At 33.9% G+C, this 25,657-nt stretch overlaps 3 protein-coding genes across 5 annotated transcripts in view; 2 read left to right on the top strand and 1 right to left on the bottom strand.

Annotated features, from left to right (window-relative positions):
• LOC115441306 lies at positions 1–24,176 on the bottom strand. 2 transcript variants are annotated; one of them, XM_030166038.2, is made up of 5 exons: positions 23,993–24,176; positions 9,962–10,128; positions 3,647–3,820; positions 2,996–3,152; positions 1–1,779 (listed from the first exon to the last, which is right to left on the bottom strand). In XM_030166038.2, the coding sequence occupies exons 2-5, from the start codon at positions 10,014–10,016 to the stop codon at positions 1,656–1,658; spliced, it is 510 nt and encodes a 169-aa protein (XP_030021898.1). In that variant the 5' UTR covers positions 10,017–10,128; positions 23,993–24,176; the 3' UTR covers positions 1–1,655. The 2 variants fall into 2 exon arrangements, with proteins under 2 accessions (XP_030021898.1, XP_030021897.1); XM_030166037.2 differs by lacking the exons at positions 9,962–10,128; positions 23,993–24,176 and adding an exon at positions 5,549–5,792.
• LOC115441303 (rabankyrin-5) overlaps positions 1–25,657 on the top strand; it is a 70,707-nt gene that overhangs the window by 21,289 nt on the left and 23,761 nt on the right. The gene's annotated exons all lie outside the window — the stretch shown is intronic.
• On the top strand, positions 6,649–8,784 carry LOC115441305. Its single transcript, XM_030166036.2, has 2 exons — positions 6,649–7,567; positions 7,637–8,784. The coding sequence occupies exons 1-2, from the start codon at positions 6,678–6,680 to the stop codon at positions 8,391–8,393; spliced, it is 1,647 nt and encodes a 548-aa protein (XP_030021896.2). The 5' UTR covers positions 6,649–6,677; the 3' UTR covers positions 8,394–8,784.

Here is a 25,657-nt window from a genome sequence, read left to right on the forward strand (position 1 = left end):
TTCCATCAAAGCGTTATAATCGGATCTATATGAGAATCACGTTTACAAAAACAATGCACAAAATATCGAACTTGAAAAGTTTTTAAAGCTAAGTGTATAACATTTTATCATTTATCACATCACGTACCTAATTTATAATCTGCGTCTGTACGCAAAACAATAACTTATACATTAGCTTCTACTGCAGGAATGGACATATTCAAGATTTCTTATAATAAAGTACTGCATATAAGAATTCACTATTAGATTCCTAATTAAGCCATTGCTCCAAAGTGTACTGCTATTGTCACCCATTTTTCGAAGGCTCACAGTCAGTTACTTCATGAATAGTAATATTAAGCTTATGTTAAATTCAATAGACATGCCAACATAACATATTCGCTAAAGTAAAAACCATAAGTTGCCACGACACAAACGTCATAATTTGGCAAATGTATATTGACTATTACTGACAATGAAGAAACTGCTGTTAGGTCACAATATTACAAAGCATTCATTATATTACAGCGAATAAGAAACTGTAAAGCTTTCTATAATACAAAAGCTATGGTCAATGCTCGAGTAATATATTACAAAATAACTTACTGTAAATAATTCTACACAAGCAACCTGTATTCTTTACAAATCAAATCGATCTGATGGCGCAATCGTGACTAGATTCAAATTACCATAATGTAAGATTTTGTTATCTAGTTTCATTATACAAGCTGTTTCTTTAGCTAGAATACAAGCGGATTTACATTTTCTTTTGAGGGTAAACGGAAGGGAGGAATAGTAGTTAGCATGCCGGCTTACCAGAGTTTGGTATGCCGTATGCCAGGTATGTTTATTGTTGATAGTAACAAAATTCATTTCAAATGCTCTATATAGGTAAATTAATTTAAACATATTTTTTATTTAAGAGCGGTTGTTCGACAAACGTTTATTTAATTGTAATACGCAAATCCAGATGGCGCCACCATTTCATATTAATATATACGGAGACTAAAATTTCTATCTATATTATCGTTCAATAATTTTAGCTATTATTATATTTTTTATTCTATGTTGTTACATTGTATGTCACCTTTTCTATCAGTTTTAATGTGATATGTACATTTTAATTATTCAATACGTAAACGGTGTAACATTTACAATCCTGAAAGTCGCCTCGTACACATTTAGTACAAGAAACAAACTTTTCATCGATATCTGTTACATGTCGTCTCATACAAACATTACTACTAGCATTTGCTTGCGTCTCCTTCTGTTTACATGCTCATTTTCGCAATCAAAGACGCGTCCCAGGGCAAAAAGCAACACTCAGGAATTGTGTAACTTCAAATTTATAAAAGATTGTTCAGGTTTGTAGCAGTAGTAATTTCAGGGAATACTTACTACAAACAAACTTTGCCTCTTTACAATATAAATATTGATAGTATAGAACTGAGATATGACGATGCTTTTATAGTTTCTATTCAATTATATTCAAGTTATTGCATAGACATACAATTTACAAACGCCTAAAAATCTATTCAACAATAACAAATAACCTTGACTGGTCCCATCCTTCAGCCGTGACTGCGTCAACATTCAATATCACATAATGCTTGCGAGTCCATAAAGCGCTTAGCACTTCACGAATTATAAATAATCACCTAAGCAAAGTTTATTCACTACCTAAGGCTGTTGATGTATTTCATTAGGTTGAACACGACTATGACGCCCATGATGTCGGTGTAGCCTTCGTGGCTCGTGTTTGGCGATGAGTTGCATAATTCCGAGCGGCAGTAGCAGTATCTGGAATTGATAAATGTGATGATTATAGTTTTGAATAGGTTAAATATACTATGGTTTTACTTTTTATTTGTTGATGGCAACGTCTTCGGGTTACGTGTGTAATAATTTTGACTTGGTGCTAAATAGAAATATTGATATAGGCTTTAAAAAAGGCTTAAAACATACGAATATCTATGTAGTAGTCGTAAAATACGAATAGGCATGTAGTAATATTACATCTTATAATAGTTTTTGTGAGATGCGCGCAAAAGTATCAATAATTTTATTTATGTAGACACACACACACTCAAATGTTTTATGCCAGAAGAGGTAGGCAAGGCACAACAGGTCTAAGGTCTAACTGTTTTTTTTATTCTTTCGATTAAGACCAGTTAGAACTAAATAAGTTCAGAATTAAAAAGGTGAATATTTTTGCATTAATGTATCCTTGTTGAATACATTTGGCTTATATTACGTATTTTAAACAATTACGTTAATGCCGATAAACGGCCTTCGGTAAAACATTAAATTACATACAATTTAACATGCAACATTCAAATGGGGTTAGGGCTTGTGACAGCTTAATTTCTGGCTCGCGATCAAAACTAGTCCACAAGAGGTGTTTTTAACCATTTATGAGCAATTAACATGCAATATAGATAATGGACAGGTTCTAGTTCATAATTGATAAGTAGATGATTGTGTTACGGGGCGTACAATATCTTGTTGCTTAGACTTTGTAGGCTTCAATTCATACTGAGCAAAATGTTTGTTTAAACATATATTACGAAGGATTATCGCCATCGTCGGTCACGCAGAATCTTTAAACATCAGATATTTAAAGGGCGGATCAAAAGTACCCTTAACCAAAGGTAGGTAGGTAAGTACACAAGGATATTATTGAAAGAAGAAGGAACTGCATAATGATTTGTTATGTTTACGCAAATGTTAGACATTTAAATAAAAGTATGTTGCGGATTTTATTGCAGTTTTATATTATATTTTCGGATGACCAACACCTCAGTCCGCCCCGTGACAACGAAGGCTGCAAAGTCTTCGAAACATCGGGAGAAAATTATAATATAAAAATGGCGATAAAATCTGAAAAAATAAAACTATATTTAAAAAGAAGGAACTGTACCAGGATCGAGCACATTGGCAATCTATGGGCTCTTTGTATCCTTATACGATACAAGCGTTATGTTATATATGTAATATCATGAAACAGAATCAATACCTGGTCGGTGTTGTCCTCTCTCCTTTATCGTCCACATCGTGACAGCCTTCTGGATAGGGCTCCATTATTTCTATTTTCGGAGACCACCGCCCGTTCTTGTACTCTTGATACTCGTTCTTCTGAGGAGCGCAATCACGGAGCACTCCTTTTATTCTTACTGGAACATTTTAAAATATTTCATTTTGTTTTATAATACTACGTAATAGCTTTGTGTAATTTATTTTTTTTATAGAAGAAGACTTAAACAAGAAATTAAGTCACTTGATTGGGATTGTAATGATAACAGATTTATGTATCGACATGAATCGATTCACTATAATTGAATGTTTACCTGATGTTTATAATTTAAAACTCAGTCGATAATAATCGTATCCAACTATTATAAATATCATTTGAAAGAAAAACACTGATTCAGGTTATTAAAATGTCAATATTGGTAAGATCCTTATTGTGAAACATGTAATTTTTTGTCCTATCGTTTTAGAATAACAAGGACAAAAATCCAAGGAGAGTCAACAAGCGTCGTTAAGTAAGCAAATAAAAATATTTTCATATTTTAAAACGCAATAAAATATGTTTTGTAATGCTGTTTATATCTCTCATGAAAACATTCTCCTATTCTAATTATCAGTGTAATAAGTCACAACTTACCTCCGTTCTGTATGTCGAGATAAAACTCCTGTTTCATACACATAGTAGAGTAGGGGCAGTCGACTATGAACTTGTTTGAATGGTCAAAATGCACGCACAAACGCTTTGTGGTGTTGTAGTAGTGGCCCGGCAGTGGATTTATGAGGCACTGGTAGCATTGTAGCGACTCAACTCCTGAAAAGATTACGTAATTGTAATTTAGTTTAATCTGCCTATGTAATATGCTTTAAATTGTGTATAAGAAAAGTACTATTAGAAACGATTTTTTTTAACTTGAAATGCCAGCAATTACGACTTTCTTAGTGATTCAAATTTTTACTGTAATTATGGGACAGCCGGCTTTAAGTTATTATATTATCGGTAGAGTCACTGCTAATGGCCTTTTCCACAGTCAAACTTAGGGGGGCACAGAGATAAATAAGGTGCATCAAGGTAACTTGATATTTAAAGATACAAATAAACATACCTAAAAGTGAATAAGGTTATTAATAATAAATAAGTAATATAAATATCTAAAAACATAAAATACAAATTCAGATTCGTTCAACAGCAGCTGTCAGACTGTCCTTTTCGAAATCAAAACGAAAGGTGGTGGTATTTTTGTGACATTCTTTTTATATTTAGTAAAACCTAACTTTGAACAGTTCCTTGTGGTAATCCTACGTATTACTAGATCTATCCTATATCATTTATAAGTCTGATTGTTCATTTTATTTTCTTAAGTCGCGCTCTATGTTCACTGTTCATTGTTATTAAAGATCGTGGTCACTTGGCTCTCTCTGGGCGACCTTCGTTTGTTTGACAAAGGTCGTCGGAACTAGCGTGACGGTGTTGGATTTATACTGACCTAGTGCAAATGTGTTATTGTACGTTCCAAGTGATGACTTACATCATTAATGATTATAACAATTGTTAATGACCGATATGCGGGTGATCTAACATTGCACGAGTAATGCTTATAAATCTTCAATAATTAATAGGTATCCTACTGTTTGTTGATGACCCAATATCGTTGAATTTTATAAAGGGCACTAAAATTATGGATAAAGTGTTGAATATGGTTGTGCATCATTTTCTTATAATATTTTAAACAGTAGTATTTCTCCGATGGTATATGTAAGTCTTCCCCTATTTTAATAGACATATTTTGATTGCCTTGCCACTAAACTGGGCCATTACTGTGATTTATATGATTTTGCTCTGAATTCATAACTCCTTTTTTACACTATTGTGTTTAATGGTTGGGTAAACCTAATGGTGAAATAAGCATAATATTAGTTGTGGATAATATAATGTATGTATGCGTGCGTTAATGAGAAATTATCTGTAACATGACAAGCGAGCTTTAATGGACCACAACCTGACGTTAGCTATAATTTACATTTGACTGAATCTTGCGTCAGTTGTGCAGCAATTATGATACTTACAGTTGCTTTAATTAATATTTTTTTCAGTGATTGCGTTCAAATATAATGTTCCAAAATAATTGTTCTAAATACATTAAAAGTTAATTTTGAGACTTTTTATAATTACGTACTGTCGTCTTAATACTTTGTGTCGACATTCGTTGCTTGACTTTGTTTTTGACATTGAGCACCAACTTCCAGTAACCTATATCAGGAATTAAACTCAATGTCACGTTAAACTTTCAAGACATTATTATATTGATTTACGCAATACAGCTGTTGTTAAACTTAATTACTTCAAGGTAGCGTTAAAAGTTAAGTACTACAAGTGTACTTTAATCTACAATAAGTATTGATTTTCAATGAGTCTTTGAAAATTCCAGTTTACTATCAACGGAAGTAAAGACAATCGAGTTATGAGCAATTTTTGTTGAAGTATAAAGAACTAGTGTTACTGGTTATAGAAGTAACACGGATGAATAAACAACGCAATAACCTTTTCGTTTTAATGTTGCTTTTAACGTCTGCAACCTTTCATTATACATCATTTCAATGCATTTACGTCTACATATTTCTCCCATTGTCACTTGGGTACGCAAACATTGCACTGTGTCGTGCAAAAACACCATGTCAAGAAGTCAACAAGTTAAAACTGTTATCACCCTTCTCTGTAATATATTCAGGTCGTTGACTTTTGTAACTTGTTAAATTTAGAGAGTATGACCGTTGACCTGGCGAAGCTCATCCTATCTGCAAAAGAGCATTTACTTTAAAATCCTACGGAAATACAATTATTGCGGGTAATGATAAAGTAAAAAAGTGTTTGGATTCGTCATCATTCGATCGGGTTTTCGTTCGATGATTCATGTTTATAATGTTGTTTTGTTTTTATGAATTATTCATAACGCTATAACAGGCAACGGGTATCGACTCCTACGCAGTTTAGGACGACGCATGCGCAGTTGAATTGTGTCTTTATTAGTGAATCCTTGCCCTCTATGTTCAATGACTATCTAAGTATGGTAATTCAGTCGAATGTCACAAAATATTTAGCACTGTCGCAGTTATGCAATAGTATCAAATGAGTTGCGTTAAGTTAGATTTGTTTCATAAAATATGTGACTATAAAAAAATACAGTCGAATTGAAACCTCCTTTTTTTGGATTCGGTTAAAAATCATAACCACCAGTTGAACCACACTTTTTCTGTCAATAAACATAAATAAATATAAATAGAATGTAGTGGAACAAAGAAAACCTTCCGCAAAAAACTTATTTATTCGTGGATGTAAGAATGTGATTAGTGATATATTTAATATATACTTCCTATATTTTTAATGTATCCAAAACTGGTTATCTAGTTGGTCGAGCTAAACAACCAAACAATATATTATGACGCTGTTCTGTGTATTTTTATTATTCATTCTTGTTAGACCAAGTGAGTTTGTAGGCCCAGATTATTATGCGGATTTCATAGACACGACTCGTAATAGCTATCGTGTTGATAGCACAGTTGATGCGCGTAGAATGGAAAAGGAAAATGCTACAACTATAGATTTGCAGGTAAAAAATGAAAGTTATGAGACTGACGAAGAAGAAGCCTCTGAACAATCGGTGAATATCGATATGGATGAAAACAGTAATGGAACTCAATGTGCATCGTGTTTAATGGAGATTTTTAAAGATTATGAATATTTATATGAAGATACATCTAACACTACCAAATTAAAACACCATAAACCACTCCGCTATGATATAGATGACTATAATACTATTAACTTAACCATGTCCGTTACAACTATTGATAGATCTAAAATTGACCGTTACGTTAACACAACTACAAGATATGTAGCTGATTTTTACAATATAGAACCTGCAGCGGGTAAAATTAAGATCAAAGAAGACATTATTACTGGAGTCTTAACAAATAATACAGTATGGTATGTGCCAGAACAATATCCATGTTGGGACTTGCCTGTACTTTATGCCCAATTAGGCAAAAGAAGACGGTCATCTGAAGTATTTCTTGTTTATAGTGGAAGTTTAAGGAATGTTATTGATGAGGGAGATTCTGATTTGCCGTTACCAAAATCATTCAATGTGCCAGCGGAGCAAACATTAAATAAATGGTGTGCAGTAAGCCCCTGCTATGGAGATCACACGTTGTGCGTGTTTGCAGATAAAACTATTTCCCATATCTGTGATAAGGGCTACCAAGTTTTAGTTCCCAATATGGTGGAACAGATAGCTCTGGTCAATACTGTGAATTCTATGCGTAACCGTGTAGCTAATGGTGTAGCCGATAGGTATAAACATCTGCCTACTGCAGCCAACATGGAGCAAATTATATACGATTTTGATTTAGAAAAGATGTCTAAAGCGTGGCTCCGACAATGTTTACCCGGCCCAGCGCCTTGTTCTGCTCTCGACGGCAACTATGTAACACAACTTGAGTGTACCAAATATGCAGAACTGTGCTGTGTTGCTTCGTACAGAAAAAAATCTGCTTCTAAATGGTATAATTTTCACTTATCTTCGTGTTATACATGTTAATTATATTTTTAATATGTTTGTATGTTCTACAGCATACCGAAGGCTGAATGTTTTGTGTCTCCGATTATTGGATGTATCCATGCATGGTTTTGGAGCGCTGGCAGCAGGCTCACGAAAACTGACGTGGAATGCGGTCACCCTGCCCCTTCCACTTTTCACACGATCCAGTTGTTATGGGCACATACAACTAAAATAGGTTGCGCCTATGGTAAAAGGCCTAACGGAGATGTCAGAGTTGTATGCAGTTTCGCACCAGGAGCACCTTTTTATATAGACACTAAACTCTACTGTGGTCTTATCGCCCATAGAGATGTAACACACCGGTTATCAATACAAGGAGATATAACTAGTGTATCCTTTCTGTCCGACATAGGAATACAATTGAAACCATTAACTGACGAGACAGAAGTTCTTGCTCCTCGCGCAGTACCTACAAACGTACGAATTTCTGATGCGGAAAATATAAATAAGATTTATAAACAAGGGTGGTTGAGGAAAAAGATTCCTCATAATACGAACGAAACTACAGGTTTGATTGCAAGATTGGTAACTAAATACACTTTTTATGAAGGTAGCGAGGCGCGATGCGACACCGAAGAGCCAGTATATATATCAGGAGAGCCGGGTTCCCTGTGTGTCGAAAGAGGCAGAAGGTTCAGTGCCCTGTGTTACGATTTTCGAGATCCTACGCCAGGATATAGATTAGTAGCAGTATTGGCTCCTGCTGCTTTATTCTCGTTGATTTTATTTGATTTGTTTAGCGGTGTGATGCGGCATAATATCAATTGATTGGTAGTTATTAATATTAATGAATGGTCATGATTATTTATCTTCAGTGAGTCATAAGTTTACACCAAGTTACTAACTATTATACATTCATTTCTCGTGCTATACATTGGAATTGTATATATAGAATTTCATTTGAATTAATTAAAGGTGAATGATTACTATAAGCTGCCTCCTTTTAATAATACAAAATAAAAAACAAATTATGTTAGTAATTAAACAACAAGGAAATACCACGGATATTGTTATAACATTTTTGATAGTACTCAATTTGCAATCAAAATTGTTTAAACAACCATCATTCTAATTAAATATTTTAAAATTGTAAGCCTCTATTTTATATTCCTTTCGAAATTAAATAAAGAAATGTTTCATAAATAGTTTAACAGACAAATGCGAGTTTTCACTTAAAACAACATTTAGAAATATAAAAACATCAGTAACGGTCAACGAAGTTACTATTGTTTCCGAAGCGCGATGGTTAATATCATAATAATTAATGATCTCTATACAGATTAAGGGCCCACACGTATAGCATTTAGCGAATTGACGTGCAATTTTCAAATTGCCTCAATATTCCATGTTAGCTCCACTCTACATAGATATTTCTGTTCGTAAATAAATATTACATTGTTATACTAATTATAATTTCCTTCTCAGTAGTAGAGGAGGTCTATGCCCAGCATTGGGACTTGTGGTTTTTCCTCCAACACAAAGACATTATGATTTTTATACGATCTTATGAGCTTTATGCGTAATTACTAACATACTTGCATCACGAAATGAGCAAATATTATATAAGTCACTAAGCAGGTCACATACCTCATCACGAACAGTAATAACTCATAAATCAATGGATCCTACCTGGATCAAGATTGCATTTAAAGGCTTATTACCAGCTTCTTACAAAGTAACCTTTTTTTAGATTATAATTTGTTGTAATGCTACAATATATGTCGGCTACAGTAGGTATTTATATGTTTACTAATAATTATTGTGTACCTGGTTTCTTACCTGGTAGCTTACCCTGTCAGATAATAATTCCATTATCATTTTTTTTCTAAATGGCAGATATTGCGCCTGTAAGTAATTTCCTAATGCATTTATTTTAGGTCCAATTTTAAATACTTGGTCCAAAATAATTCCGTCACCCGTACAGAAGAGTCTATCGTTGCGTATTATAGATTTTCTCAAGAAATTTTTGCGATAATTTTGAATTTCATAATGGTTACTAGCGTCTGAACAGCCGCATTTGTAATCCAGTTCCACCTTTTTGCTATTATCAAAGTAAGATCCGTCGATTGCACGATATTTAGTTCAGTTTTACGTTGTATACTCTGTTTTATCGTATTGAGTGAAATACTAACTATAAATCTCAAAGTCAATTGACGTTATGTTAGTAAGCCAATTGGAAAACTAGCGGCCGATAAATAAGTTTAATTTTATGTTATAAACAAAAATTATAATGCGCATGCGCAACAAAAATTTTAGTTCCCATTTGATTGTTTTACTAATATCCTAATTTGGCACGGGTTGTATATGTAATAAAGTTTCAAGTTACATTTACAAACCTGTTGTTATCAAGGAAAATATTAACAACACCACTGCTAACACGTATTGGTCCATTCTTGATAACTGTTGCGTTTGGTTGAAATAAAATATGTGATATTTGTTTTAATTTCACTAATATCACTGTTCACTTATCACATAATTTTCTTTGTCGACATCCCAGCTGAATCTGTAAAGACAAAATGTAGATTAGTATTTGAAACTACATACTTATTGTATAATGTAATGGGGTCATTAGCCTTTGTCTGAAGCAAGACCTGCGTGTTGTACCTATATATTATGTTTATGTAGTTATAATTATATAGATAAAGGGTGTTTAAAACGTGACTGTTAGATTTTAAACTAATCCCGTCTGCATTTCTTGCAACTGACGTCATAAATTTAAATTGACGTACAAATGCGGAAGTGAGTAACAATGCGTCGAGGTTGCATTGGTATGATTTTTGCATAGGAATAGCATCAGGATTAGACATCACTTGCTTTTAATCAGAAAATATCAAGGACTCTGTGAGACTTAATTTTCTAAGAAGTATTTGTTTTTTTTGTTTCTTGCTCTGTAAAATGTAGCACGGATATATTTTTACACCCAACACTTTTGAAGACGATGCTTGAGACATTAATTAGAAGGTGGACACCGACACCAACCGCGATACATCTGTTGAACAGGCGCTTAACCCAATTTTTATCAAGTGAAAACAATGTGTAAAGTATTAGACATTGCTTATGTAATACGTATGTTAAAACGATATTAAGAAACAAGACTTGTCTTGAATTGTAAATTTGCTATGGCATAATTTGTTGCTCGATATAGAATTGTTGAATCATTAATCGATCATTTCTGAATATTTTTTTATTAGCATATTAGATAATGTATGTAATATCTGTTTGGGACTTGATTTATTACATAATATTTTGTATGATTAAAATTCTCATCGAAGAACATGCCATGGGTACTTCCTTGACCAATAATTTAACAATGAGATATTAGTTATTCTTGGTTTACACATATTCCTACGAGAAACGCATTGTACATTAACCTATAGTATAACTTAAAATAAATATAATTGTTCTGTGTTTACAAAAGTTGTTACAAACATTGATAATTAAAAGTACTGACCTTAATTTGGGTTTTTACTGAGAATAAAATAGGTAGAGATAGTTGAATAATTATGTACGTATAAGCGATAATGTACGAGGTTATTTTATAGTCCATGCTATAATAAAATCTTTTGTATTGAAATATTCGATGTCGATGCGCAAGCGCTGTTTCGTCACGCGCATTCGTGATAAGAATGAGCTAAGATCGTTCAACAGTTACCGAATTTGTTCCAAGACAGGTAACGCATGGCGACGAACTCGTTTAGTAATATTGCGTTGAATTGGCGCGGTCGTGTTATTTTCAAGGTCCCGACACGTTTGTCTGCGGCCTTTCCCCCGGCACGCTCTAGTACTGTCAACTGGATCGATTTGTGTATCGATTGTCGATATTTTTTTTATCGATGACAATTAATGTCAAAAAGATTGTATCGAAGCGTGCAAGGTTTTGTGTACCATTTCAACATTATATTTTGCTAAAATATAAATATAATTTTGTTTTACTTATGTTGCTGTCACCGACAAAAAAATGTTCATCTGAGAACTTATAAAAATTAAATTTTTTGAATGTAAAATTTATCTAGGTGAATTATTGCTAAAAGCAATTTTTTAATAACATTTATTTCGCCGTTTTGCACGCGGGTAACAATGTCACCTACTTTTATTAATTCATAAACTTCGTCTAGCATTCTATAATTTACACATTTGTAAGACAAGGCTGTTCATGTAATTTTAAATACAATAAGTTAATCGCGATAACTAAGTCATACATGAGTCTGCAAAAATTCAGATTAGTTGAACAATGGTAGCTAGTCATTTGTAACCTTTTTATCTCGAACTTCTTTATCTTATAAATAAATAATGTGAGATGATTCAGGTAGTATATACAAAAAAAAATGAATAAAAATCTATTTACAATTGTCGGAGATAGGAACTGAGAAAAAAAAACATATTACATTCGGAAAGACTCTTTTTTGACATCGTATATAATAATAATTAGCTAGATGCTTAAAAAAATGTATTTTTTCAGTTTCTTTACTGGATTTCTTACTTTCTTTAAAGTAACTGACGCGATAACTGACTACGTAATCGACACTACAAGCGAATACCAAGTCTAAATAACAGACACGTAACAAAAATACGTATCGTAATAAACAATACTTATATTTATGAAAACGGAGTATAATGTCGATACTATAGCAGCTCTTGCGGCAATCGGCCCGCCAGCTCCTGACTGGTTCTGTAGCCGTACTGCGCTTGCGAAAGGACCAAAAAGTAAAAGCATTTGAATAACAATATTGTAACATGTGAACATGATTTATTTGAACTGGCACGAAATTTGATGAATTTGTACATAACATTGAGAATTGTAAGCTATGGATTCATAGTTGAATTAATCAAGTTTCAAATAGGCAAAAAATAAAACTATACTCTTTTAATCTACTAGCCTAATTGGAATAGTTGAACGGCCGTATTTTTGTGCCGTTAGCCGAAGAAACGTCTCGAATAACGAACGCCGAAGCCGAAAGAATTGCAAAACGCACGGCTATTGCGTATGTTTTGGTCAACCATGAAATGGATTTTAATGCGTGTCTCACCTCTGTTTGTTTTACGATATCGAAACGTTTTGAATGGTTTAAATGTCGTTTACCTTCCGAGATTTATGACGGATGCAATTATTTGAATATATTTGTCGGAATTCATTTTATTAATGTGTTTTTTTTTTTCGATGCGTGTTTTGAAAAATGTTTGTTTGAAGGAATTAAATTACTTGTTTTCTAAGGGAACATTTCACAAGTAAATATATATTTATGTGAAAAATACCTTGATCGCTCATTACGTTCAGTATGTCTGCTTCGTATTAATTGTATGGTTCATAATCTGTATGATCTTATAACGATCCTTGTCGTACGGTATAAAGTATAATTATACGTAATTAATAGAGATCAAATAAATCGTACTAACCGGCGATTAAGATATCGTTTGACGTCGTAAGCTATCAATGTAAACAATTTCTAAATCAATCTAATACGCACATTGTGTAACGTAATAACATCTAGGTCGGCTGTTTGATCTCGCTTCCAATGTGTGATGAAAAACTAAAAACCTCCTTATACTATTTTATTAATCCGGTTTTATGACACTTGCAACATGCTGATGTTGCGTCAAACATTTTTTTTAACTGCCGCCAGGTTAAGGATAAATAATCAAGTCCACATTGTGAAATCATGCGTCGTATAATTGTGATCTGACCGAAAATTGCATTCTTTTCTCATAACCTTATATAAGCGAATGTAGAGAATTATATAAAATTCTATTGTTCTAATTTTAAACATATGAAGGTTATTCTGAATTGTAATTTTATCACGTCGGTATTTAAATATATTTAAACAACCATTTGAATTTAGAAATTTCTAACCACGCCACATATTCAATCTTCTTTTTTTTTCTTTTTTAATAAATGCAGCTTTAATTTAACGCTTAATAAATTTTAGTGTGTAGTATGTAATAGTTCGTTCACTTTAATTTTTATTGTTTTCGGAGATCATCCAACTAAAAATTTGAAATACTTCAAGCGTGTAATTCCGCACTAATTTGGCGTGTTGTATTTTCATATATATATGTGGGATCACGGGAAGTGCAAACACCAAAAATACCGTAAACTTACTTTACTTTTTTAAAAAAATCACAATCACCGTCCTATAATAAAAAAACGACTTAATCCTACTCTCTCTTTTTCTACATACGTCGTCGTCTAACATTACTTTCATTCTATCTCTTTTACTCACCTTCTTAACACTATCTGTCCCTTTCACACACTTATTTTACATTCCGTTTCACTCAACACCTTTCTTACACTCCTACACTCGGTCATCCTGCATTCTGTCTGCCCTCAGACACACTTAACAAACACACACAGCAATTACACACATAGTAAATTCACACACAAAATACACATTTACTTTTTGTACCAAACTTACAACAAACACTTCACAAAACAAAATTAACAAACATTTTGTTTCAGATTTTTTTTATTATATTGTGCTCCAATAATGTAAACAATTCTGTAACCTGTAATATGGCAATAAAAGATTACTCTATCATTACTAGCTTTTAATTCTTTCCCTTTTCCTATTTCCATTCCTTACCATTCCTCTCCATTTATCAACTTCTACCAATTACAATTACCTTACAAAGAGAACTCTACTTTTGATTAATATTATCTGGCCATTGTTTCATAAGATCTGCCGCTGTAGATGTCTTATTTGGGCCTTCAGTGGATTGGTCCACTTTCTCTACATCATACCTATCAAATCTTTTGACTTTGGTGATCCGGTACGGTCCCAAGTATTTAGGTTTTATCTTCATTCCAGGACCAAACTGGGTTCGCTTTATTGCTACAATGTCTCCCTCCTTATATTTTCTACAATTTTTATTGTTCTTATCATAGCCCTTCTTATTTTCTTGTTGAACTTCCAATATTTGTTGTTTAGCTCTTTTCCTAAGTTCATCCCTATTTTGCATATAGGCATCCCGCTCTTCTTGTTGTAACAATTCATATATTTCTAAATCCTCTTGTCTCCTCATTTTCTTTCCTATTAGCATTTCAAATGGTGTTGTGTTGACACTTCTCTGGTAAGTACTATTTAATGCCATCTGCACTCTTCCTACATGTTTATACCACTGCCCTGGTGTTTCTATGCAAAGTTTGGTAAGTACTTGTATAACAGTTCTGTGGATCCTCTCAACTTGCCCATTCCCTCTTGGAACTCCTGTAGTAATATGACAGCACTCTATACCCTCCCTAATACAGTATTGCTGGAAATCATTACTGGTAAATGCAGTACCTCGATCTGTGATAACCCGTTCAGGGTTTCCAAACGTTGCTGCAATACTTCTAATTTAATCAAAACCTCTTTTGTAGTTGTACTTTTACACGGAAATAACCAAACAAATTTGGTAAACGCATCAATTATAGTAAGAATGTGATTGTACTGTTTATTAGTCTCCGTCAGTGGTCCAACATGATCTAAATGTAGGGTATGCAATGGGGTATCACCCTTATCAATGGGATTAAGGTAACCTTCCTTTTTGCCTTCCTTTCTATTTGATAATAAACAGGGTATGCATGATGCAACAAAATCTTCAACTTTTCTTCCTACTTTATCAATATAATAATCTTTGCTTATCAAATCTAATGTTTTCTTCTTGGCAAAATGACCATTGTTATGAGCTCTTTTAATAATCTCAGTCTCCATAGCACTTGGCACAACCAATTGGTGTTCTGGCCCTTTATAAAGTAATCCCTGATTTAAGTAATAATCCTTGTACGACCCTCCATCTTCTAGAATTTTCTTTATTGCATTAAGACCTTCATCACCATCCTGTGCATGCTGCATATCCTTATGCAAGTTAGAAGTTATTGTTCCTACATATGGGTTTCGACTAAGCGCATCAGCATGTCTCATTTCAGTACCTTGACGGTGTTCTACAGTAAAATCATAATCTTGCAAAAGTAAAATCCACCGAGCAACTCTAGTAGATAAAGCCAAGTCTTTTTATTAAGAGTCATTTGGAATGCTTTACAGTCGGTAACTATTTTGAACTGTTGCCCAGACACATAGTGCCTAAATTTTTTACCCCTTCAACTATTGCTAGTGCCTCAAGCTCATAGCTTGTATATTTAGCTTGTGCATCTGTTGTCCTCCGGCTCATGTAATGAACTGGGTGCATCGCTCCATCTTCACCCTTTTGCATTAAAATTGCTGAATAGGCCACACTTGATGCATCTGTATGCAATTCTGTTTCATCACATTGATTATAAATTTTCAACACAGGTCTGGAAGCTAACTTCATTTTTAACTCATGAAAAACAGCTCTATGCTCATCAGTAAATTTAAACTGGCTATTCTTTTTTAATAAATCCGTGAGAGGCTTGGCTATAAGTGCATATTTAGGTATAAACTTTCTAAAGTATGAGCACAAACCTAGGAAACTATGTAGCTGCTTTAAACTGCATGGCTCAGGAAATTTTGTAACAGCATCCGTCTTCCCTGGGGATGGCATCACAATACCATTCTCAATAACATGACCAAGATATTCTACTCTTCTTGTTAATAACTGAGACTTCTTCCAATTGATGCATAATCCATATTCCGACGCTACCTTCAGGACCTCCTTCAAGCGTTCTAAGGCTTGGTACTCATCCTCTGCTGGAATAAGAATGTCATCAATAAACACAATAACAACACCTCTAACAATCAACTCGCCAAATATGATTGTTATAAATCTTGTGAAAACTTTAGGACAGGTTGCTAGTCCAAAGGGGCACGTAGAAATTCATATTGTCCATTCATGGTCACAAAAGCAGTATACTTAACAGAATCTTCATGGACACGCAGGTGAAAGTAACCATTTTTTAAATCCAATGCACTGAAAATATTTGCCGTAGCTAACTTGTCAATATGGTTGTCTATTAGCGGGAGTGGATATTCATCTTTACAATTTTAGAATTAATCTTCCGGTAATCCACACATACTCTTAAATCACCATCTTTCTTTTTAACTAAAACTAATGGGCTTGCATATTCAGAATAACTTACCCTTATTATTCCATCCTCGAGCCAATCCTGTACCTGACAATCCACATACTCCTGTTCCTTAAAAGATAAGCGTCTTGCTCGCTGAGATACTGGCAGGTCATCTTTCAATACTATCTTCAATTCAATCGGGACTTCTTTAATTTGCTGGGGTACATAACTCTGGACTAACTTGGAAACTTCTTCTTTGATTTTTGGATCTAAGGCATGATTCACACAATCGGGGAAAGTAAGAAAACACGACATATTTTGCAACCATTCACAACTAGGATTCATTCGGTCATTTTTCGGAAACAACCAAACATTACCATCTTTCATAACCAATGTAATATTTTGTAAAAGTCATTGCCAAGAACTATATGAAATGGTACAGAATCGTTAGGCATTATATAGAACCTTACACTTTCATAATTACAATTATCTATGATAATATCTAAAGTTACACAGCCGTAAGTATTAACTTTTGAATAACCCAAACCAACTAAGGTTATATTTGAATTCGTATCACATTGTGTGGTTTTAAATTTTCCTATACAGATCTACAGACATTAAATTTACGTCGCAACCCGAATCTATTAAAGCGTTCGCCGTTTCACTACACAAATACACTGTTTTAATAGGTTTTACCCGGCACCTTGATTCACTATTTTGTTTGTTTACATTGCAAACGTCACTGTTATTGCACTTATCTGCCATCTTGTCATTACAGCCAATCACAGCGCCGTCTCGCGTTGTCGTGTTGGCAATCTCGTAACACGAACAATTCGAACTAGTGCATGCGCATCGCTTCACGTCGGTCGTAGCTACGTAGACTTCGCCTTGAACATCGCTCGGATTGTTTTCGCCGTCTTGCAATAGGTTGAAGAATGCTTGCTTAGAGATTTGATTGGCCGGTGCTCGTCGTTCAGTAGTGCCAACCTGAGTAGATTCACGTCGTCCGATTTGCTCCGAAGTTTGCCGATTGTCACCCGAACTTATATGCGACGATTTTTTGTAATTCGTTTTCGAAACCGCCATCTTTTTTGTAGGACAATTTTCATCTGAAGCGATATGACCGAACTCATTACATCGGAAACATTTCCTGCCTTGCAATTTATGAGGACAATTTTCAGACACATGATTTTTCTCTCCACAGCTAAAACATCTCAAATCTGTAGCCGCCGTATTTCTTCTAGGATTATTTTGTGAATGACTTGTAAACGTATTATTTCTTATATTATCTTTAGCTGAATTTTTCTTAAATGTTTCGTATAACTTTAGCTTCTCCTTTAGTTCAGCGTATGTTGTAACTCCATAGAGCATAATTTTATTAATTTCTAAGTCTGGAATACCTTGTAGTATATATTTGATGGCCACATAATCCGGCATTTTCCCTCGCTTTCCCAATTCCTTCATAATAAGCATATAATCAAAACATGATTCATCTTTCTTTTTACGTCTTGAGCTCATTATTTCATGTATCTTCTTGATATCTAATGTGTCGGTAAACTCTTTACTTATAGCACCTTTTAATTCGTCCCATGTCTTATAGGTTTTTCAGCGCGAAGCCATAGTGCCGCTGTGCCGGTTAGTGAGCGACGTGCCACCAAGAGCGTTTGTGTAGGATTCCAATCAAATATTTCCCTATGGTCTTCAATATCCCGTATCCACATTGACACCGGGTGCGCGTCATCTTGCCCGCTAAACTTTGTTATAAGTTTTCCGTGAGATGTAGTGTGTCGGCTTGGTACGGCGTTTCTTCCGAACTGCCTTCGCTGCCCTTCCGGCTTCTGGTATTCATAATTTCTCGTTCGTCTTCTAATTTCCAAATGCAAACTCAAGTAGCAACAAATGGCCGAACCACGTTCTTTTTGTACGCGCACTTTGATGGCACTTTATTTCCCCGATCCCGGCCGAGCCCCCAATTTTGTGGGATCACGGGAAGTGCAAACACCAAAAATACCGTAAACTTACTTTACTTTTTTAAAAAAATCACAATCACCGTCCTATAATAAAAAAACGACTTAATCCTACTCTCTCTTTTTCTACATACGTCGTCGTCTAACATTACTTTCATTCTATCTCTTTTACTCACCTTCTTAACACTATCTGTCCCTTTCACACACTTATTTTACATTCCGTTTCACTCAACACCTTTCTTACACTCCTACATATATTTAAACAATTTCATAGAGACATTAACAAACGATACAATATCATTTAAAATGATGTTTTTTCTGAATACTAACATATAATGATTTTTTCGAATAATCGGCAACGGATTTTTTTTATTCAATAATGGTAATTATTTCATGAATGAACAAAAATGTTGATCAGTCATTTTGTTTCATGCATAAAACTAAAAATATCTGGAAGTGATAGTAAGTCAAGCGGAAAATCATAATATTCTAAAATTATGGCTAAGAGAGTCAGACATTTTCTAATAGAGAAACTTACTGTGAGTGCGAAGTTAAGAGTAATGAATGTTTGTGAGTATGACGTTTATAAACATGACTAATACCAGTGGTTAAATGCAACACATTTGCATAACGCGGTAGACGCTTAAAACGCAAGTCATATATTTTATTTTAACAGTCCATTGCGTAATTTATATGCGAAGTCGAAATAGTTGTCTATTTACTTCGGTTAATGAACAGTGAAGTGAAACAAAAACACCCTGCTAGACAGCTTATGAAGCCATAAAACATTTACAAGTCATAGTTTTGAATTGCAAATATAAAGTTGCAATAAAAACTATATTAAGTAACTTTAAAACATAATTAGGTTTCCTATATTGTCTTATTGAGTTAAAAATGTTGCGATGTAGTAGACTGTTTTAAAATGGTCTATATACCTCTCATATCGCTTAATGAAGATCAATGTCGATGCTGTATTTGGAAATGCTCTATATTGAGCATGTTATAACGTTTTTTTACTGGAATTGAAATGGAATTAAAATAAATTTTACTAACTTTATATTACCTATATAGATTTGAAGCTAGTGTCACAAATATTTAAAAAAGTATAATTAAGTGAAAATAATTGCAGAATTAAATGTACACATTAGAGCTAAATTATCTTAATATTTAACTAATGCTATTAGTTTTTGAAAGTATTAGAAATAATATTAAAATCAACATCGCAGTGGCGTATTTCGTCAATGGATATTATTATTATTGCTCATCGTAATTCGTGACCATTGTTTTCAAATCTTATTCAATGGATTTAAATCGCATTCTTTCGAAGCATTATTGTCATAATTATAATAGATTACGTTAGTTGTTCGAACTGGGTCAATATCACTGAATCCATAGGTCAATAACAAAAGTTGACTCAACAACAATGTCACTCAAGTTCAGGGATCACATACCATGATTTAAACAGCCTCATCACAATAGAATACAATACAATCACGACCCGTTGCGAACTCAAGCCGGTCCTAATGCAAATCGGATGTCTATTTGAGGTCTTATTTAATAATGTTAAATCGGGTCCGTAGGTCAAATGGTAAAACGCTATTCATATTATTAGTTCTTTGTAACTCGAATCTTAAATATTCTGGAAAAATAATGCCTACCGTAGAAATATATTTTCAGTTGCTCGATGTCTTTGCGTTCATTTTAATTAGTGCTCACGGAAAATCGCAGAAGTTCGTCACTCGGTGCCATCATCCCATTTTGATCCTAGCTTACAGATGACGTTATCTTCTTGATATTAGCGTGGAATCAATATAGGGTATGCTAATTTCTATCGTCTTACCCCCTTATTCATAGATGTTTTTTATCTAAGGACGGATGAAAGCTGTGATAACAAGTCTGTTTCTCAGTGCTGACGGCATGGCAGCCTTCGCTGTGCGTAGACATAGGGCCATTGTGATTGACTAATATTAAGAAAAAACATTAACCTCTTCGCGGTGTATTACGTTCTTGTTACGCACTGTCAAAATAACGTGTGGCATAGAGAATAAGGCTCCAGGAGTTGCAGTGATCGGTTGTATGGTCTCTCTAATAAACAAGCTTTATAGAGTGATCTTGGTCCTCTATCGAGAAGTACGGCAGCCGGCGATTCTAGATGTTTCCAAATGGCCATCAGGTCTTGTCTGATTACGCATGACTTGATCAGTCTGACACAATCACGACGGTCTCAATATATTTGTACAGACTAACACTACGCCTTCGGTTTTGATTTTGCAATTATATTTTGATTCGGCTATGCCATGTTAGAACTCTCATTTCTAAAGCTACACGTGTATATGACGTACGCGTAATATATTGGGTTATTGATATTTTTTTATCTTCGGCTCGTCGTTTTGTTTCCGCGTATGTATACAAAAAGTCGACACTTGTCTTAATCCCTTGAAGGGATTTACGTAAAATCTTTTCATAGCGCATGTATAATATTAGAACCCACGTACCAAGCGTTCTGTTTGTATATTTTTAGTTAAAATTTCAACTAAGCAGAGGAAAGAGGTCAGAAAGGGTGAAATTTTTCGAAAGACAACCCTCCACTACATATACGTACTACTAATATGCGTAAATGCGGTCTGCAAATCGTTCTAATGATTAATAGATTTTGTTTAAATTACGAAAGAGAATCCGGTTATATGGCCCCTTTACTACTACTAGTCAGTATTTAAAATATATTCCAGGTAGAGGTTTATTTACAGTGTATTTTGTGATGAGCAATGATCTAAACGCCATTTTCCTCATTTGTCACGGTAAAGGCAGTTGTAAGTAACTCGATCATAATATTTTGTAATGAAACTTGACACAACTATGGCTTCCCGCTGACGTTATCATTTAAAATGTATCACGAATTGTATCTCGATCTGTCATTCCGTATCCGGCACAATTAACATCGCTCAAGCCAAGCTTTCGCTGTTTTACACTTTTATGTACCATCGCATCATCAACTTTAAATTGACCTTTATTTGCCTATTCATTAATTTGTATCTGGCTTGTCTGCTTGGATGTCTTAAGTCTAGGTAACAAGAATTATATGTCTTAAGGCCACTTCATACTGTATCGGCGGCTGCAGCAATGAATTCCTTCGTCAAATTGTTTATTTTAGTACATTATGAAAGTGAAAAAGGAGTCAAGGTGAATATAAAAAAATCAATTAATTGATATCAAGTTTACAATACTTGGCGTGTTTTGGTATATTTTGTATGTATATCTGATGAGAAGTACTTAGCACCTTTTTATAGAATATAAATTGTACACATCATTATTGACTCAGGTTTCAACTTATCTACGGTACATAGTTCTGAGATTGATGTCATAGTGAGTCATGAAATAAAAACAGGTAACAAATTGCCGATAGTTAGTGCGTCGCGTCGCAATATAGGCAGATTGAGTCATTTTGAGTTTATAAATCTGCATAGGATTCTGATGATACCTTATTAACACAATTTGGCTCAAATGCAAGCAGCAATTGTTTAAATATTTGATTTTATTACCTTTTTTATCAAGCCTTAGGTGTTAGAATTAATAGTGTCTCTTTGACCATAGAATTCGTCAAAATACGATCAAATTCCTCCCTCTAACAAATTATATCGGAAAATGCTCGCTTCATCATCAGTCACAAGAAATCCACTGCTTAACACCCTTCCTCTAAAGATTTCTAGGCGGATCTGCCAAACGCGGCCTGCATCCAACGTGTTTAGTTAAATCTTACTAACGATAAAAACGGATTTCCCAATTATTTGTAAACTATATCAATGATGTAAATTATTGAAACTATAAATAAACAAACATCGTAAATTAATTGGCCCTCTTCAAAGATTTAGTCGACAGGTACTGCTTTATCACCTTTGATATTCGAAGTAAAATTCTAGTCAGGGTACCTTATCTGTCTACGGGGCCATAGCCTTCTTTTTACAAATACGATTGAACTAATAAAAGACAGCATTGGTAGCCATATAGATAAAATAGTAAAAAATATCTCCTATTTACCTATACGGCTATCAAAGCTGTCTTTCAATTAGAACGCCCGTAATTTCAAATAGACTTAATCGCCCTGTGGCCAAAATAAGGCCCAGAATATACATATTATATTGAAAATCATGAATAATACTATTAATAGTACAAGCACCTTTCTTTTAGGTTAGACGATCGCTTGGCAGAGGGATAAAAGCCCGATTAGTTATTGAACCTAAGCCGAGCAGGTCAGTCATGACGTAAATAAACATAGCTTATCATATAGTTTATGTGTAGATTAATATAATAAATTATTTTCTAATCAAAGTCCATTAATAATTTCTTTGTTTACAATTGTGAACTGATTAAGTGTTAACTTTTTAGGTCGGCAAATGTCTTTAGAAATTCTATGTTTTGGACAGCACTTCTTCCCAAAATATACGTATTGGAAAAAATATCAATATGTATACACTACGTAAATAAATATGACTATGAGTATTATAAATAATATAATATCAGCCATATCTAAGTTTTGGTTAGGTTGGTATACTAAAATCATCATCATGCAGCCCACTGTATACAGGATTTTTTATTGGTTTTTAATATATCTATGGGGCTATCTTATTTGTTTGGTCAAAATATTTTAATTAAATGAATCAATAAGACCTAATCTACTAGTTAATATAGCTTACAATATTAACTAGTAGATTAGGTCTTATTATCTCTATGACTTCTTATATCGTTCAAATTATACCAGATGCCTAATAATTAAAATAATTAATATATAACATCGGCCTTAAATAATTTACTTGAGTCTAGAGATCAAGTTTGTTGACGTTATATCATCGCATGCGGCAATTAGGGTTGACCGAGTAACGAAAATAAAGGTATGCGTGTCAATGGCGATGTCAAAACATGAGTGTCTAGTTATGTTATGTACACATTGTCCATGTGGGTGCCGAGAGACAACCCTCTTAATTCGGTCTTTTTAATTTTGCACATTTTTTTTTAATTTTAATAGACTAAACTTTAAATATCTGCTTACTCCTAAAAAGTACTTTTTCGACTTATTTTCGTATAACATCTGGAAATTGTACTTTAGCATTAAATAGATTTATTCATTATCGTATTTAACGTGCCCTTTGAATAACTAAACTGTAAACACGTGCGATCTTTGACTAATCTTGATAAAATACATAATAACATCGCTGCTCATGGCCATGAATTATTTAACATACATTGTAGTTAAGTAATTTTAAGCGGAATATTTTATTATTTATAATAATATTAGATATTCTTGACCGAATTCAAGGTATTGTCTAACTCGAGTCATATGAAATTTATACCTTTCGATACGTTTCAGGAACAAAAAAAATATCAAAACTAAATTTTTAACAAAAAATAAATTAAAACCTGAATAAACAGATGCCTATTTCACTTACATTGACTAAATAATCACTTGTACACAATCACAGCCGCGTATGAACAAAACAGCACTATACTGAAATAATTCACAAATTCGTATAACACGTGCAAGGTACAAGATCGTGTTAAGTCGGAGCACACGTGCGTTATAGTGTGGTGCTAAGAACTGACTGAGTTATGGACCGAGGAGCCAATGCCAAGCGGATAGCCGTGCCATTTCTCAGTACACAAGGACTTGTCCAGACACGTAGGGCGCGAACTCACTGTGCACAATTTGTCACACGTCATATAAAGTTAAAAAAAATATATATGTTCTAATTTCAAATTATTTTCATCAATTTTAGAAATCATAATATGATACGATCTCTGTTATAATCAAACTCATACACCGTAAAATTTTATGAATTTAAATACATTAATAGAGCAACATTCATTCATAATATAATAATTTCAATTGAATACGTCAAAATGTAAAGTATAAAAAATAGAACCAATTGTGTACATAGGTGCAACACTGATAAACCTTCGTAGTTTTTAGCACGCGAACTACGATCTTGTTTACGAAACGTATTATTACTTACCTCATTACGAGGAAATAGCATTTCAGTAGTTTTCCTACAAGGCTGAATGTTAACTATACAGGGACTTTAAACGTTGCGATTCGCATACATTTTCATTCCGTCGATTTCACAGGTGAACGTTATTTAGTTGCGAATGTAGTTAATAAGGCGTCATATGCGATCCTTTTCCTGATCTCGTACCTTCCCTTCTATCTTAATATGTTTGTAGTATTTATTTTAATATACATAAGTTTGATTATTCGTCGCAATTAATTGACCAATGCGCTATAAGAAAAGCCTGCCTGAATTCTGCGTATTGTGATCGACGCCTTAAGCACTCGTACGTTGGATGTTACATTTTAAATATCTAGATTAGATTCAAAAAACAAGTATTTAAGTGCCTGTTGTTCTGGGAAAAAGAAGACTCTACAAAATATTTCGCATATTTTCAAGCATTATTTTGTAAACTACGTTGGAAATACAATTCCCTTAAGTGCCGAACCCCCCCCCCCCCTGGCCACGAAGGCTGCAAAGTCTTTGAAACGTCGGGAGAAATATAAAATATTAAAACCGCGATAAAATCCGAAAAATAGTTTAATTTGAATGTCTAACATTCGCCTAAACATAAGAAATCATTGCATTTCCCATAAATTTATAGTCAACTGAGTGTTTATTGATAGGTATGTTAATCATATACAACGTACACAACACATGGCGTTACTTCGTTGAACATTATTTAACAAAAATCGGTATATCTTTGTTTCAAAACTTATTGCCGTGACACAATTTTCTAGTTTTGCGAAATGTCTGATGGCGGATTACGTAAAACTACTAAAGCTTGGGTGATCATGGTGTAGCGATTTGCTTACAAAAGAGAACTATTTAAATTCACCGATGGCCAACAATGGATCTATTTGATTATACCTAACATTTGAACTTAAATTAAAGTCGAATGTCTCGCTGGCGTCGTTGTATTACGGTACGATTGCAGTGCTGAGGTCTCGGGTTCGATTCCCGGGCAAATCGATATTGGGCTTTTCTACACATCCACCAGTATCTGGTATTCGCGCGCGATATGGCAATAGGCTCGATCTGATGATGGACTCGTTCTCTATCACATCG

This window comes from Manduca sexta, chromosome 9 (assembly GCF_014839805.1).
Source record: "Manduca sexta isolate Smith_Timp_Sample1 chromosome 9, JHU_Msex_v1.0, whole genome shotgun sequence".
NCBI classification, from domain to species: domain Eukaryota; kingdom Metazoa; phylum Arthropoda; class Insecta; order Lepidoptera; family Sphingidae; genus Manduca; species Manduca sexta.